General features: G+C 44.2%; 1 protein-coding gene across 1 annotated transcript; it reads left to right on the top strand.

The window, feature by feature from the left end:
- Positions 1 to 5,436: 5,436 nt before the first annotated feature.
- LOC138976928 (mucin-22-like) lies at positions 5,437 to 13,626 on the top strand. The gene is made up of 9 exons (XM_070349822.1): positions 5,437 to 5,452; positions 6,189 to 6,351; positions 6,892 to 7,099; positions 9,075 to 9,267; positions 9,481 to 9,573; positions 9,952 to 12,281; positions 12,457 to 12,612; positions 13,045 to 13,184; positions 13,590 to 13,626. The coding sequence occupies exons 1-9, from the start codon at positions 5,437 to 5,439 to the stop codon at positions 13,624 to 13,626; spliced, it is 3,336 nt and encodes a 1,111-aa protein (XP_070205923.1).
- Positions 13,627 to 14,465: the final 839 nt, after the last annotated feature.

Below are 14,465 nucleotides of genomic sequence, written 5' to 3'. Positions count from 1 at the left end.
AGGCTGACATATAGTCCTATTTAATTAGTTTAACTACTTCCAGGGCTTTTCCCATCGTTGCAGGGATGAATAAATTAAGCTTCCTGCAAAGTTTTAGGTTTGAAGTCCTTACCAATTACGAGAAATAATTAATTCTTTATTGCTATGTTTAGCAACAGTTCTCCAGGACTTGGGCTATTTTTAGACCGTCAACACAGACAGTACAGCTTCGTCAATCCCCGCGTGAAGGAAATCGCTCACCTTCCACGTGCAAAACGTAGTGATATTGACACGCCAGATTAGCGCGGTAGCGTATTGTGCTAAGCAGGAAAAGCGCGCTTTTCTGTATTCGCAAGTTCGCAATTTCCGGAAAAAACATCCACTTTCACTTTGAGACTGTTCTGTTTACATTCGACACTATCAACACCACTTTGCAATACTGAAATAATTTTTTCTGTGTTCAAAAGCTACAGCCAATCGTTATTATATCCCCTTAGGTACAGTTTTATAACATTATTGGCACATGCAAACAATATGAATTAATTAATGAACGCTACGTATATGGCAGCCTTTAACAAATCTCAGAAGAAATCGATTGAAGATCGGATTTCCCTTCTTTGAGCCATGTGACGTCAGGGTCTGACAAAAAACACATATTTAGGCGGCTAGCCGACACTAAAAAAGAGTGTGTGTTCAATCTTTAAAAAGAAAATAAAGGAATTCTAACTAAATCCTTCGATACACAAATGGTATTTGTATTGTTGACCAAAATATGACATTTTAAACAGATCTTGACAGTCATTGTTCACCTCGAGGAACACTGACTGTCTCGATCTGTGTAAAGTGTCATACTTTGGTCAAAAATACAAATAACGTATAATGTATTGACAGAAATAAACCAGAGCAAATGGACGGACAGACGCCGATGAGTCGACCACGAACGAAAAGTCGGATGCAAAGGGAAAGGCAAAACACTCAAGCTGAATTTTATTGACTGACATCAACACTAGAGGGCTGCACGGAGTTCAAATCATGACCGATCAATCGGAGCCAGTCTCAAGTTCAAAACATAGGCACAGTTTTTCTCCTACGCACGGTGTGGGAGCTTTTCCGTGCGTAAAAAGCTATTCCACCTCAAAGTGAGTAAGTTTTGCATAGCTGTCCGAGATTATTCGCAACAGTAGGTGTGCTATAAAGAAGTGATTCGCATTATGTTTTGGTATTTTGTCAACCCCTAATACACAAAATGTGCACTTTGTGCCATAAGTGATGTATTAGTCCGTGATCTGAGTGGACCAAATAGGTGAATTGTTATCATTTGGGAATCCTCCATATGCTAAGCTTCTTTGTGAAGTATTGTATAGATCTCTGCTATTCTAAACAGGCCTCAAAAGAACTTCTAATAGCAGCTTTCGTAACATAACATGTCTCCATATGATTGTGACAGCTTTTAATGCGGGCAATTTTCTGTCTACGTGAGGTGAGAACCAAGGCATTTCGTAATTTGATTTTGCAAAAGGTTTCGCGGATCACTGCTTAACCCACCTACTGTTGCGAATGCTCTGGGACCGCAACTGTGAGAACTTGATGCCGAAGAGGCGGAACAATAGCGGAAGGGGGGCCCGGTAGCTCAGTTGGTAGAGCACAGGACTTGTGATCGGAAGGTCGCTGGTTCGAATTCGGGCCGGGACGGACACGGGTCACATTCTTCATCAAATTATAGATCTATAACTATTTACATATGTCATGTTTACGCTTAAAATGTGATCACAATTAACAAAATAAGGTTAATTAGTATTACGATTATAGTTTAAAAAATCGATCCAAAAAAGATTTCATCTTATTCTTTATCATTTCCTGATCCTAATATAAATATAATACTTTGTATTCAAAGCGCGCTTTCCTGCTTATATCAATACGCTAGTGCGCTATACTGGCTTGTCAATGTAGCTGCGTGTTACTCGCGAAAAGTGAGCGATTTTCTTGCCGCAAGGGATTGACGAAGCTGTTATGTCTTGGTGAAAAAAAATGCAGAGCGTTCAGTTTCATTCTGTGAGATTGACTAAATGTTGTAATTTCGCCTTACGCGACTTGTTTTTTAATCACATTCTTTGGGTTTTACATTTTTATAACAACTGAAGAGGATTTAAAAATATACCTTACTAACAGCACATCACAGCACAGTCATAAACATGAATAAAGAGTTTGGAATGCAACATCGAGGGCAAAAGAGAAATCGGAAGTCGGAAGCCGGAAATGTTTTGCAACAGAGAGAAGGGCAGTGGTGCTGGGGGTGGAGGCGGGTTGTTGGAGACTTGCGAAATAACCTTAATGCCTAGAAACAGTATTGTTTGAGGACAGTATTTCAAGCTGTGCAAGACACACCACTGGCCTTGATTTCTAAAGCTCGAAGAGTTTAGATACACCAATGTAGCAAATCCGTATTTGTTTTCGTAAAAGGTCCACTCGTTGAACTCTAATGACAAAAACAGACCAAAAGGATGAACAAACGCCGTTGACGTGGGTCGAAGGCGAATAAAAAGTCACCAGGACTGCAGCGAAGTGAAATGCAAACCACTACATTGTTGACTCACGTCGACACGAGAAATTAAGTAAGTTAGACTCGTTGTCCTAATCAATCGAAGCCAGGCGTTGAAATTCAAAATATGGTTGTAGTTTTTGTCCCACGGAAGTCAACCTTGATGCTTCTGAATTACACAATTCCAACCCGAGGCAACCCAAGGCATCGAAAGTGTCGATAATTTACAGTCTGTAAATAACCGTAATGCTTCTTTTATTATTTTTGGATAAAATCTCGAAGATAATTCTGTTTAAAACGGAAGTAACGACAAACAGCTAGAGCATGCAGGGTGCGCATTCGGCAAACTCTAGGAGTTTTACAGCGGCATTATTCGCTCCAAAACATTCTTGTCGTTAGAACTGTAATTCTATATGACCGTGTTGTCAAATGTGACGACAAGATCCGACAATGTTATATTTTTGAACATGTATGCTCGGTCACAAAAAAAAGACGCGAAAATTTGGTCGTTAGCCTTTCTCATCCTTCATAAAAACGCCAAATATCTAAACAGTATTCTCATATTCCACATACATTTTTCTCTCTGAAAAACAGCTATAGTTAACAGGTTTTTAGTTCCTGTTATTCAGAAGAAGTTAAAACTAAGGAGAGATAAATACTCTTCGTGCATCGGTACAAAATACAGATTGGTTACATGTTTTGATCTCGCTGCAAGCGACTTATATTCTTTCATTCGTCAGGACAAAGAAAGTCTTTGCGATTAAAAAATGTTAACAAACGCCAATTCTAATTTTTTTTTTAAAGATTGAAGTGTAAGAACTAGACTATACCCCAGACTGTCAGTGCCTTGCATGGTGACGTACACTCATTGTCTCCCAGGTACGGATATATCCGTACCCACTCACATGGCTCTATCCGACCAGGTACGGATATATCCGCTCAGACTGTTAGCTTCAGTCGCTTCCTGTAACGTCAATCTAACGCCTGCATTCCAGCGTGTTGATACACAGTTACTACACAGTTAATACAATTCTGAGTGACCTGCTGCAGAACAGCTGGTCTCTGCTAAAAAAAAAAAAAAAGCTTGGGCAACATAGATGGGGTAGAAAGTGTTAACAAATCAAACGAGTCACTGCTTCTTTAATGTTTTCAAGCAGGCGATAAATCTGAATGCTTCACCAATGTTGTGGAAATCATACTTTGAGAAAGTGACGTGGGAATTAATGCACTTGTCTTCTGTGTCTGCAGAATTGGCTATATATCATGCATTACCTTTCTTCGTAGAATTCTACATATCGCATGGCATGCTGTGTGATATATTTTAGATATCTCATTTACTGCTCCCTGGTTTGTGATATTTGGTAAACGATTAACCGTGAGTTAAAATATCTGGGATTGATTTCCCATTAGGAAAGTGAAACTTTCAAAGGCTGCCCGCATCATGAAGAAATATATTTCATTCAGCATAATGTTTCGTCACAATTTCATCGTTTTTTTGTTTCTGGGCGCGCTACTTTGCAATACTGGTAAGTATTTAAGAGTTTAATTATATATATGTTATCCTTATTCTTTTTGCAGCGTATATAATTATATATATATATATATATATATATATATATATATATAAGCTACTCACAAAAAGTTAAGGATCACTTGCACACAAATTCATAACTTTCCAAATAAGAAAGCCAATGCGTTGATATTTGGCAAACGTTTAATTCAATGCTTTAGCAATAACGATACAACATTTCCTTCAATTTCGAGCAATCGTTTGGTCTGTACATTTTATCAAAGTGTGTACGTATCGAAATTTAATTTCACAAAGTCGTTGAAATCACAAGACATGGCATTCAGATGCTCTCAAAAGTTCAGTAATGCGTGTAACCGCCCTGGCTGTTCTGGCACTCGACGCAGCGAGTCCTCATAGAGTTGACCAGGGTGGTGAAGATCCTCTGTGGAAGCGCCTGCCACTCAGCCTGCCACTCAGCCTGCAGCTCCTTGTAGAGGTGCTGAACATCCCTGGGGGGGGGGTGGTTGCTCCTCACTTTGCGATCCAACTCATCCCAGAGGTTCTCAATCGGGTTGAGATCGGGACTGCATGCTGGCCACTCCATTCTGTTGATTCCAGACTGCTGCAGGAAGTCGTCGACCACTCTTGCCCTGTGGGGGCGAGCGTTGTCATCCTGGTAGACAGCCTGCGGTCCCATCTGCTGCAGTGTAGGCACAGCCAGCGGTCGAAGGATCTCATCCCGGTATCGGAGGCCAGTGAGGTTACCCTGTACATGAAACAAGGGTGTTCTGTGGTGAAGGCTGAAGGCCCCCCTGACCATTACAGAACCTCCACCAAAGGCCACCTTTTCTTGGACAGTGGCGTCAATGCAGCGTTCCCCTTGGCGCCTCCAGACCCTCAGTCGGTCGTCGTTGTGGTTCAGGGTGAAGCGTGATTCATCACTGAACAGGACCTGGGACCATTGCTGACGTGTCCACCTCACGTGACGTCTGCAGAAGGCGCGGCGTGCTGCCCTATGAGCTGGAGTTAAGCGTGGCCGTACAGCTGGGCGACGAGAACGAAGGCTAAACCCATGAAGGCGATTCCGTATGGTCTGCTGGCTGATGTTGGTGTTAGTAGCCACCCTCAGCTGCCTTCGAATAATGCTGGAAGAGGCTGTTCTTGTTTGCAAGGCTAGTCGTTCAATGAGACGATCTTCACGTGGAGTTGTCTTCTTTGGTCGCCCAGGTCTGCGTCTTTCCTGGACCCTCCCAGTGGCTGGGAAACGTTGAACCAGTCTGACAATGACCGAGATGGACACTTGAAGTCGCCTGGCCACTTCTCGCTTGGGGACACCATCTTGGAACCATGCAACAGCTCGTCCCCTCTCAAACTCGTTCAATTTTCGTCGGGGAGGCATTGTCAGAAAATGTCTAATACTGGTGGTATGTCTTCTCAAAAAGCCAAGCAAGTGGCAGCATCTCACACATAATCAGCAGTGCTTGCACGTGCATAATGGTTTTTCCATGTGGCTTGTGCAATGTGTTCGGGCTGAACGGTCCAAAACAAGTTCCTTTTTCGCAAGTTTCCGCTTTTTCTTTTGCTACCAAACTCAGTAGTACAGAATCCCGTGCAATTTTCCCACTAACACAACATCGCCCACTTACCGCTGAACAAGAATTCATAACAATTTGGTTTGACTGAGAAATAAGGAACAGTAGCGAACTGATTTTATTGACCACCTGTTTTCTCATAGTGATCCTTAACTTTTTGTGAGTAGTGTATATATATATATACGTTCACCTACGCCATCATTCATCCTCCATTGATTACCCTGAAGAAGCCTCCCCCGGGGGCGAAACTTTTGCATCACTATATCTTTCATATTCATTTAAAAAAAAACTGTTGAGGAGATTGTTTTAAAGTATGTTCTTAATGTTTTACTTTCCTATAATTCAACGTTCAATAAACTCCGCTTTTCTTGCTTTGTTTTTATTTTTGAGATACGAAAACGACATAAGCCTACACAAAAATATATACAAAATAAACCCAACGCCAGATTATGATTAGTTTTACTTCGGCATTGCTGTCAAGCTGCATTCATAACAACATGGCCCGAAAATCTGTCGAGGTCCTTGAATTGTTTTGAGTAGTAACAAAACTTGTATTGTTATTTTCCAGGGAGCGCTACTTCCACAGAGCTCGTCCTGTTCACCAAACTGATGACCTGGAACGATGCGCATGCGCACTGCGTATCAGAGGGAATGACCTTGGCCTTCGTTGACGAGGACAGCAGCACGTTCATAGAGCAGAGAATGACAGACACTGACTTCACGGACACAATGTGAGCTTTGCCCCTCTTATAATGGAGATAAATCTGAAGAATAATCACTTCGATTTTTTTGTAACTACCAAAAGCTATATATGAAATTGAGAAAAAGTCATCAACGTAAGAAAATGATACAACCGGAATAACAACAGTAGCAGCAGCAGCAGCAGCAGCAGAAACTGCAGAAGCAGAAACTGCAGCAGCAGCGACGACAACAACAACAACAACAACAACAACAACAACAACAATAACAACATCATCATCAACAACAACACTAAACAGCAACAACAACAACAACAACAACAACAACAACAACAACAACAACAACAACAACAACAACAACAAACAACACTGAACAACCAGAACAATCAGGAGACTTAGCTGCATTTTATTAGTTTTAACTCAATTTACGTTGAACGTTCCCCCAACTTATTTGTCTTGCTGTTTTTCTCACAGAACCCAACCGTTTTGGATGGTAATTTACGACTCGGACCTAGCAGACACGAGTACGATGAACGTTCACCTAACTTACTTTTCTTGCTATTTTTCTCACAGAACCCAACCGTTTTGGATCGGAATTTACGACTCGGACCTAGCAGACACGAGTTCGAACGACGCGGGATATTCGTGGTCTTCCAACTGCCAGTCTCTGGAGGGATCCTGGACCAACTGGAAGACTGGAGAACCCCAGATGACTGACAAGCGCTTCTGCGTTGCCATGGAGAGAAACAGACCCTCTTATCGCGGTGACTATTGCTCCAACGCAAGATCCTTTTTGTGCAGTCGCCGCACGACAGGTGACTATACACTATTTTTATTAATTTTTTTACCTCTTTTGCATGCAGGCTACTTCAACCCATCTTTCTCGCCTCATTTCTTTCTTTCTCTTTTTTTATTTTTTTTATTTGGGGGGGGGGGGGGAGCATCCTTTTTCATTGATCTATTTTTTTCAATGAAATTTAAACTTTAATATACACTTTGTGGTCCAGTGGTTGTATCGCTCATTGCGACAGTATCAATTGACTATACACTTTTAGACATAGCTGAAAGAAGAGGATTGTTTTGAAATTATTTCTAAATTGCTCAAGAAGAAGTTGCGGCCTATAAACTGCAGAACTCGTTAGATCCCCGTTTGTCGCATAAAAGAGTGAGGCCTACCATCTCACATAACATATATATTACATATCCCCATATAACATATATATTACATATATTGTTGTTGATGATGATGATGTTGTTATGATATATTTATATTTATATTAAATATAAATATAATTATATGCAAAAGCTTAAAGAGCGAATTTTGCAGTGACATTCGCTCAAATGCAAGATCTATCTTCTGCTTTCGATTAACGCCAGGTGGGTACACTTTCAAACATAGGTGCTGACGGGCGCAGTGGCGTGGTGGTAAGACGTCGACCTCCTAATCGGGAGGTCGTGAGTTCAAATCCCGGTCGCTGCCGCCTGGTGGGTTAAGAGTGGAGATTTGTCCGATCTCTCAGGTCAACTTATGTGCAGACCTGCTAGTGACTTAACCCCCTTCGTATGTACGTACACGCAAGCACAAGACCAAGTGCGCACGGAAAAGATCATGTAATCCATGTCGGAGTTCAGTGGGTTATGGAAACACGAAAATACCCAGCATGCCTACCCAACGAAAGCGGAGTGAAGCTGACTATGCTCTCAGAATATAGTGTGAGGAACCAAAATGGGCAAACGAGCTCACACGTCACCAGAATTTCTGGAACGCTGAAGAAGAAAAACATAGGCGCAAGAGAAGGATATGTGCTCTATATGATACAGCAGAGCCTAAACTTCTGATAGTTGATGCAAAGCAAGTGTGCCATCGTCACATGTGCGAAACAGATGTAACTCTTTTATGTAAATTCAAGATTTTACATAAATGTCGAAACCTTGAGACCCGTTCTCGAGTTTCGTGCAACATCCGCTGTGTATATGCGATGTCCGGTTTAAGGAGCCATTAGTAAATGTCCAAAACAGGTAATTTGCCGGTGCGGACGTTAAACAGCATTCGTCATTCACTCCGGCAGCTAAGTGTGCTCCCTGTTAAAAGATATTGAGCAAAACTATAATATTATGGTTCACATTTTAGTCCAATCAATGGGGATCGACCTTTTGCGGCCTCCAGTCTTAATGGACTTTTCAGAATCCCATGCGTCTGGCGAAAGCTTGAAGAGAAAATACTACTTTACTAAGAATTGAAGGCCATCTCCGTCCCGTGAATACAGTTCACATCACCGTCTCAGATCTGGTCAGGCTTTTACACGGGATAAGACCATTCCTCCACTTGGTCACATACCAAACACGAACAGCCTGGGTGCCCTCTGTGCACAGTGGTATTTGTTTTAAAAATTTGATTTCGCAAAAGGTCCTGTGCCTTTTTAAGAAATCAATTTATTAAACAATTCCAACTCACGACAGCAAGCTTTCAGTGTGTTGATTTTGCTGGAATGTGGCCATATGGCGCGGGGGGGGGGGGGGGGGGGGGGGGGGGGGGGGGGATGGTGGTCTTATCTCGTGTTGAAGCCTGGCAAGACCTGAGACGATGAAGAAACTTGTTTCGCGAGGCGGAGTGGAGTTCAAATGTTTTGATTAGCAAGAGCTCTTGTACTTTAAACAAGATAAGTAGCTGTTAGCTTCGTCTTTTCTCTCTTCGATTTACAAATCACAATGGAACAATGCACGGTAATGAACATTTCTTTGTGTTTGTTCAACAGCCTCATGTCCGACCGAGATCGACTGCTTTTCACGTGAGTTTTTGTTTGTGCTACGACGACGACGACGACGATGACGATGACGTTTTAGACGACGACGATGATGATGATCATGATGATCATGATGATCATGACGATGATGATGATGACGACGACGATGAAGAAGAGGAGGATTATGATGATGAAAAGTGGGAAAGTGATAAGGAGTAAGAGACGGAGAGAGAGAGAGAGAGACAGAGAGAGAGAGAGACAGACAGACAGACAGACAGACAGAGAGACAGAGAGAGAGAGAGAGAGAGAGAGAGAGAGAGAGAGAGAGAGAGAGAGAGAGAGAGAGAGAGTATATATCAGAATGCTAGAAGTAACAGGAACCAATTAGACGTACAACATCAGTTTTATTTTCTCTCAGTCACCATAGACTCGTCAGACATGGTCGGGGCTGGGTCGTCAAGCAGCACACCGGAACTGACCTGTCAAACTTCCGTCACTTCCACCCTGACAGGTACGAAGAAGGCACAATCTTTTCTTTTTTTCATGAAGTTTTGATTAATTGTCTTCTCTTAATTTGACATGGATGTATCAGTTAAAATATATCAGTCTGTATTGCAGTTCTTTCATTTGATGAAAAGAAATGTTATGAGATAAATGTCCTGCCCTTTGGAACAATCCCTCGCTTTTCTGTCTCTGGCTGAAAGCCTACACAAAGTGTATATGTGTGTGTGTGTGTGTGTGTGTGTGTGTGTGTGTTATACTGTCGCAGTGAGAGAGGCGACCACAGGCACCACAAGCGACAGCGAACAGACAAGTGATGCTGTCGCGATAAACGAGGCGACCACAGGCACCACAAGCGACAGTGAACAGACAAGTGATACTGTCGCAGTAAACGAGGCGACCACAGGCACCACAAGCGACAGTGAACAGACAAGTGATACTGTCGCAGTGAACAAGGCGACCACAGGTACCACAAGCGACAGTGAACAGACAAGTGATACTGTCGCAGTGAACAAGGCGACCACAGGCACCACAAGCGACAGTGAACAGACAAGTGATACTGTCGCAGTAAACGAGGCGACCACAGGCACCACAAGCCACAGTGAACGGTCAAGTGATACTATCACAGTGAACGAGACGATCACAGGCACCACAAGCGACAGTGAACAGACAAGTGATACTATCACAGTGAACGAGGCGACCACAGGCACCACAAGCAACAGCGAACAGACAAGTGATTCTGTTTCAGTGACTGAGGCGACCACAGGCACCGCAAGCGACAGTGGAAAGACAAGTGATACTATCACAGTCAACGAGGCGACTATAGGCACCGCAAGCGACATAAAACAGACTAGTGATACTGTCGAAATAAACGAGCCAACCACAGGCACCACAAGCGACAGTGAACAGACAAGTGATACTATCACAGTGAACGAGACGACCACAGGCACCACAAGCGACAGTGAACAGACAAGTGATACTATCACAGTGAACGAGGCGACCACAGGCACCACAGGCCACAGTGAACAGACAAGTGATACTATCACAGTGAACGAGGCGACCACAGGCACCACAAGCGACAGTGAACAGACAAATGATACTATCACAGTGAACGAGAGGACCACAGGCACCACAGGCCACAGTGAACAGACAAGTGATACTATCACAGTGAACGAGGCGACCACAGGCACCACAAGCGACAGTGAACAGACAAGTGATACTATCACAGTGAACGAGGCGACCACAGGCACCACAAGCGACAGTGAACAGACAAGTGATATTATCACAGTGAACGAGGCGACCACAGGCACCACAAGCGACAGTGAACAGACAAGTGATACTATCACAGTGAACGAGACGACCACAAGCGACAATGAACAGACAAGTGATACTGTCACAGTGAACAAGGCGACCACAGGCACCACAAGCGACAAAGAACAGACAAGTTATACTATCACAGTGAACGAGACGACCACAGGCACCACAAGCGACAGTGAACAGACAAGTGATACTATCACAGTGAACGAGGCGACCACAGGCACCACAGGCCACAGTGAACAGACAAGTGATACTATCACAGTGAACGAGGCGACCACAGGCACTACAAGCGACAGTGAACAGACAAGTGATACTATCACAGTGAACGAGGCGACCACAGGCACCACAAGCGACAATGAACAGACAAGTGATACTGTCGCAGTGAACGAGGCGACCACAGGCACCACAAGCCACAGTGAACAGACAAGTGATACTATCACAGTGAACGAGGCGACCACAGGCACCGCAAGCGACAGCGAACAGACAAGTGATACTGTTTCAGTGAATGAGGCGACCACAGGCACCGCAAGCGACAGTGGAAAGACAAGTGATACAATCACAGTCAACGAGGCGACCATAGGCACCGCAAGCGACAGTGAACAGACAAGTGATACTATCACAGTGAACGAGGCGACCACAGGCACCACAAGCGACAGTGAACAGACAAGTGATACTATCACAGTGAACGAGGCGACCACAGGCACCGCAAGCGACAGCGAACAGACAAGTGATACTGTTTCAGTGAATGAGGCGACCACAGGCACCGCAAGCGACAGTGGAAAGACAAGTGATACAATCACAGTCAACGAGGCGACCATAGGCACCGCAAGCGACATGAAACAGACAAGTGATACTGTCGTAGTGAACGAGGCGACCATAGGCACCGCAAGCGACATGAAACAGACAAGTGATACTATCACAGTGGACAAGGTGACCACAGGCACCACAAGCCACAGTGAACAGACAAGTGATACTGTCGGAGTGAACAAGGCGACTACAGGCACCACAAGCCACAGTGAACAGACAAGTGATACTGTCGGAGTGAACAAGGCGACTACAGGCACCACAAGCGACAGTAAACAGACAAGTGATACTGTCGCAGTGAACGATGCGACCACAGGCACCACAAGCGACAGTAAACAGACAAGTGATACTGTCGCAGTGAACGAGGCGACTACAGGCACCACAAGCGACAATGAACAGACAAGTGATACTGTCGCAGTGAACGATGCGACCACAGGCACCACAAGCAACAGTGAACAGACAAGTGATACTGTCGTAGTGAACGAGGCGACCACAGGCACCACAAGCGACAGTAAACAGACAAGTGATACTGTCGCAGTGAACGATGCGACCACAGGCACCACAAGCGACAGTGAACAGACAAGTGATACTGTCGCAGTGAACGAGGCGACTACAGGCACCACAAGCGACACTTTTCCAATCACAGACAACACCATACCAGTCACAAGAAACACTAATCCAGTCACAGACAAAACCAATCAAGTCAAAGACAAGACCAATCAAGTCACAGACAACACCAATCAAGTCACAGACAACACCAATCAAATCACAGACAAGACCAATCAAGTCACAGACAAAACCAATCAAGTCACAGACAACACCAATCAAGTCACAGACAACACCAATCAAGTCACAGACAACACCAGTCAAGTCAAAGACAAGACCAATCATGTCACAGACAAGACCAATCCAGTCACAGACAACACCAGTCAAGTCAAAGACAAGACCAATCATGTCACAGACAAGACCAATCCAGTCACAGACAACACCAATCAAGTCACAGACAACACCAATCAAGTCAAAGACAAGACCAGTCAAGTCACAGACAAGACCAATCAAGTCACAGTCAAGACCAATCATGTCACAGACAAGACCAATCCAGTGACAGACAAGACCAATCAAGTCACAGGCAAGACCAATCATGTCACAGACGACACCAATCAAATCACAGTCGAGATCAATCATAACACAGACAAGATCAATCAAGTCACAGACAACACCAATCAAATCACAGACAACACCAATCAAATCACAGACAAGACCAATCAAGTCACAGACAAAACCAATCAAGTCACAGACAAGACCAATCAAGTCACAGACAACACCAATCAAGTCACAGACAACACCAATCAAATCACAGACAAGACCAATCAAGTCACAGACAAAACCAATCAAGTCACAGACAAAACCAATCAAGTCACAGACAAGACCAATCAAGTCACAGACAACACCAATCAAGTCACAGACAACACCAATCAAGTCACAGACAACACCAATCAAGTCACAGAAAACACTAATACAGTCAAAGACAACACTAATCCAGTCACAGACAACACCAATCAAGTCACAGACAACACCAATCAAGTCACAGACAACACCAATCAAGTCACAGAAAACACTAATACAGTCAAAGACAACACTAATCCAGACACAGACAACACCAATTCAGGCTCGGACACCACTAATCCTACCCAAGAAAACGCTAGCATGAAATACACAACTGATTCAATCCCAGACAGCAACGGTAAGACTTCTGAGGGCAAAACAGCAGGAACGACTTTGTCAACGGAACCAACTCAGCTAGCACCGACCACAAAGCCTTCCAAGCGGTCACTGTCACTGCCAAAGCAATGCACGTGCATCACAAACCAGCCATTACGTAATAATACCTTGATGACGTCACAGGCTGACAACGTCACGAGAGCCATCAAAGAGGCTCTAAGCGTTGACGTCAAAAGTCTGTCGTCATACCGCCGCAAGAAAGAAAGTGCCGAGGACCCAAGGCCGTCCACGAAGCAGATAGGTTACGGATGGGGGATAGCTATGTGTAGTGTCTTTGCTGTCGTGGTTGTCCTTGATCTGCCCTATATGTACAGGAATGCGCGTTACGGCAAATTCAATAAACGCTAGTTCCGACCTCGACAGTTCATTTTTTTGTCGGTTGATCTAAAAGATTTAGGCTGCTAAAAAGGTCTATCTGGATACTCGGACACATTTTTTCATGTGTAAATGATCACGTGCACTGCCATAAATCTGTCCATGCGTTTACAAGGGACACTAGCAGCCCTCCACTTGGTCACATACCAAAAATGAACATCCTGACTCTTCATGTGCAGATTTTTTTTTTTTTTTTTTTTTTTGGGGGGGGGGGGGGGGGTGCCTAAATGAGCACGTACATTGAAATGGCGGGGATGACAGCTACGAAATGTATTCGGCAAAACACAATGCCAGTCCGTGCAGAAAGCTGCCAGGCTGTGGGTGTGACAAAGTGGAAGAATGTGTACAGTACATGACGTTTACACGGGACGGAGGGTGCTTTGTGGCGGCTGAACTTGATAAGCGGGTCTAAATGCTCAAACAGTTGAACGGTCGCCCTCCCCCGCTCCCCCTCTGTCTCTGTCTCTGCCCCCCCCCCCCCCTGTCTCTCTCTCTCTCTCTCTCTCTCTCTCTCTCTCTCTCTCTCTCTCTCTCTCTCTCTCTCTCTCTCTCTCTCTCTCTCTCTCTCTCTTTCTCTTTCTCTCGCTCTCTCTCTGCTTCATTGGTCGGGCTATTGTGTTCCTC

This window comes from Littorina saxatilis, linkage group LG9 (genome assembly GCF_037325665.1).
Source record: "Littorina saxatilis isolate snail1 linkage group LG9, US_GU_Lsax_2.0, whole genome shotgun sequence".
NCBI classification, from domain to species: Eukaryota; Metazoa; Mollusca; class Gastropoda; order Littorinimorpha; family Littorinidae; genus Littorina; species Littorina saxatilis.
This window is presented reverse-complemented; position numbering and strand designations above follow the sequence as displayed.

Coding starts and splice junctions, on each gene's coding strand:
- LOC138976928 (XM_070349822.1), top strand. Junction 7,100..9,074: donor GCGGTGACTATTGCTCCAAC/GCAAGATCCTTT, acceptor TTTGTTCAACAG/CCTCATGTCCGACCGAGATC. Junction 12,282..12,456: donor AGACAAGTGATACTGTCGCA/GTGAACGAGGCG, acceptor ATCAAATCACAG/ACAAGACCAATCAAGTCACA.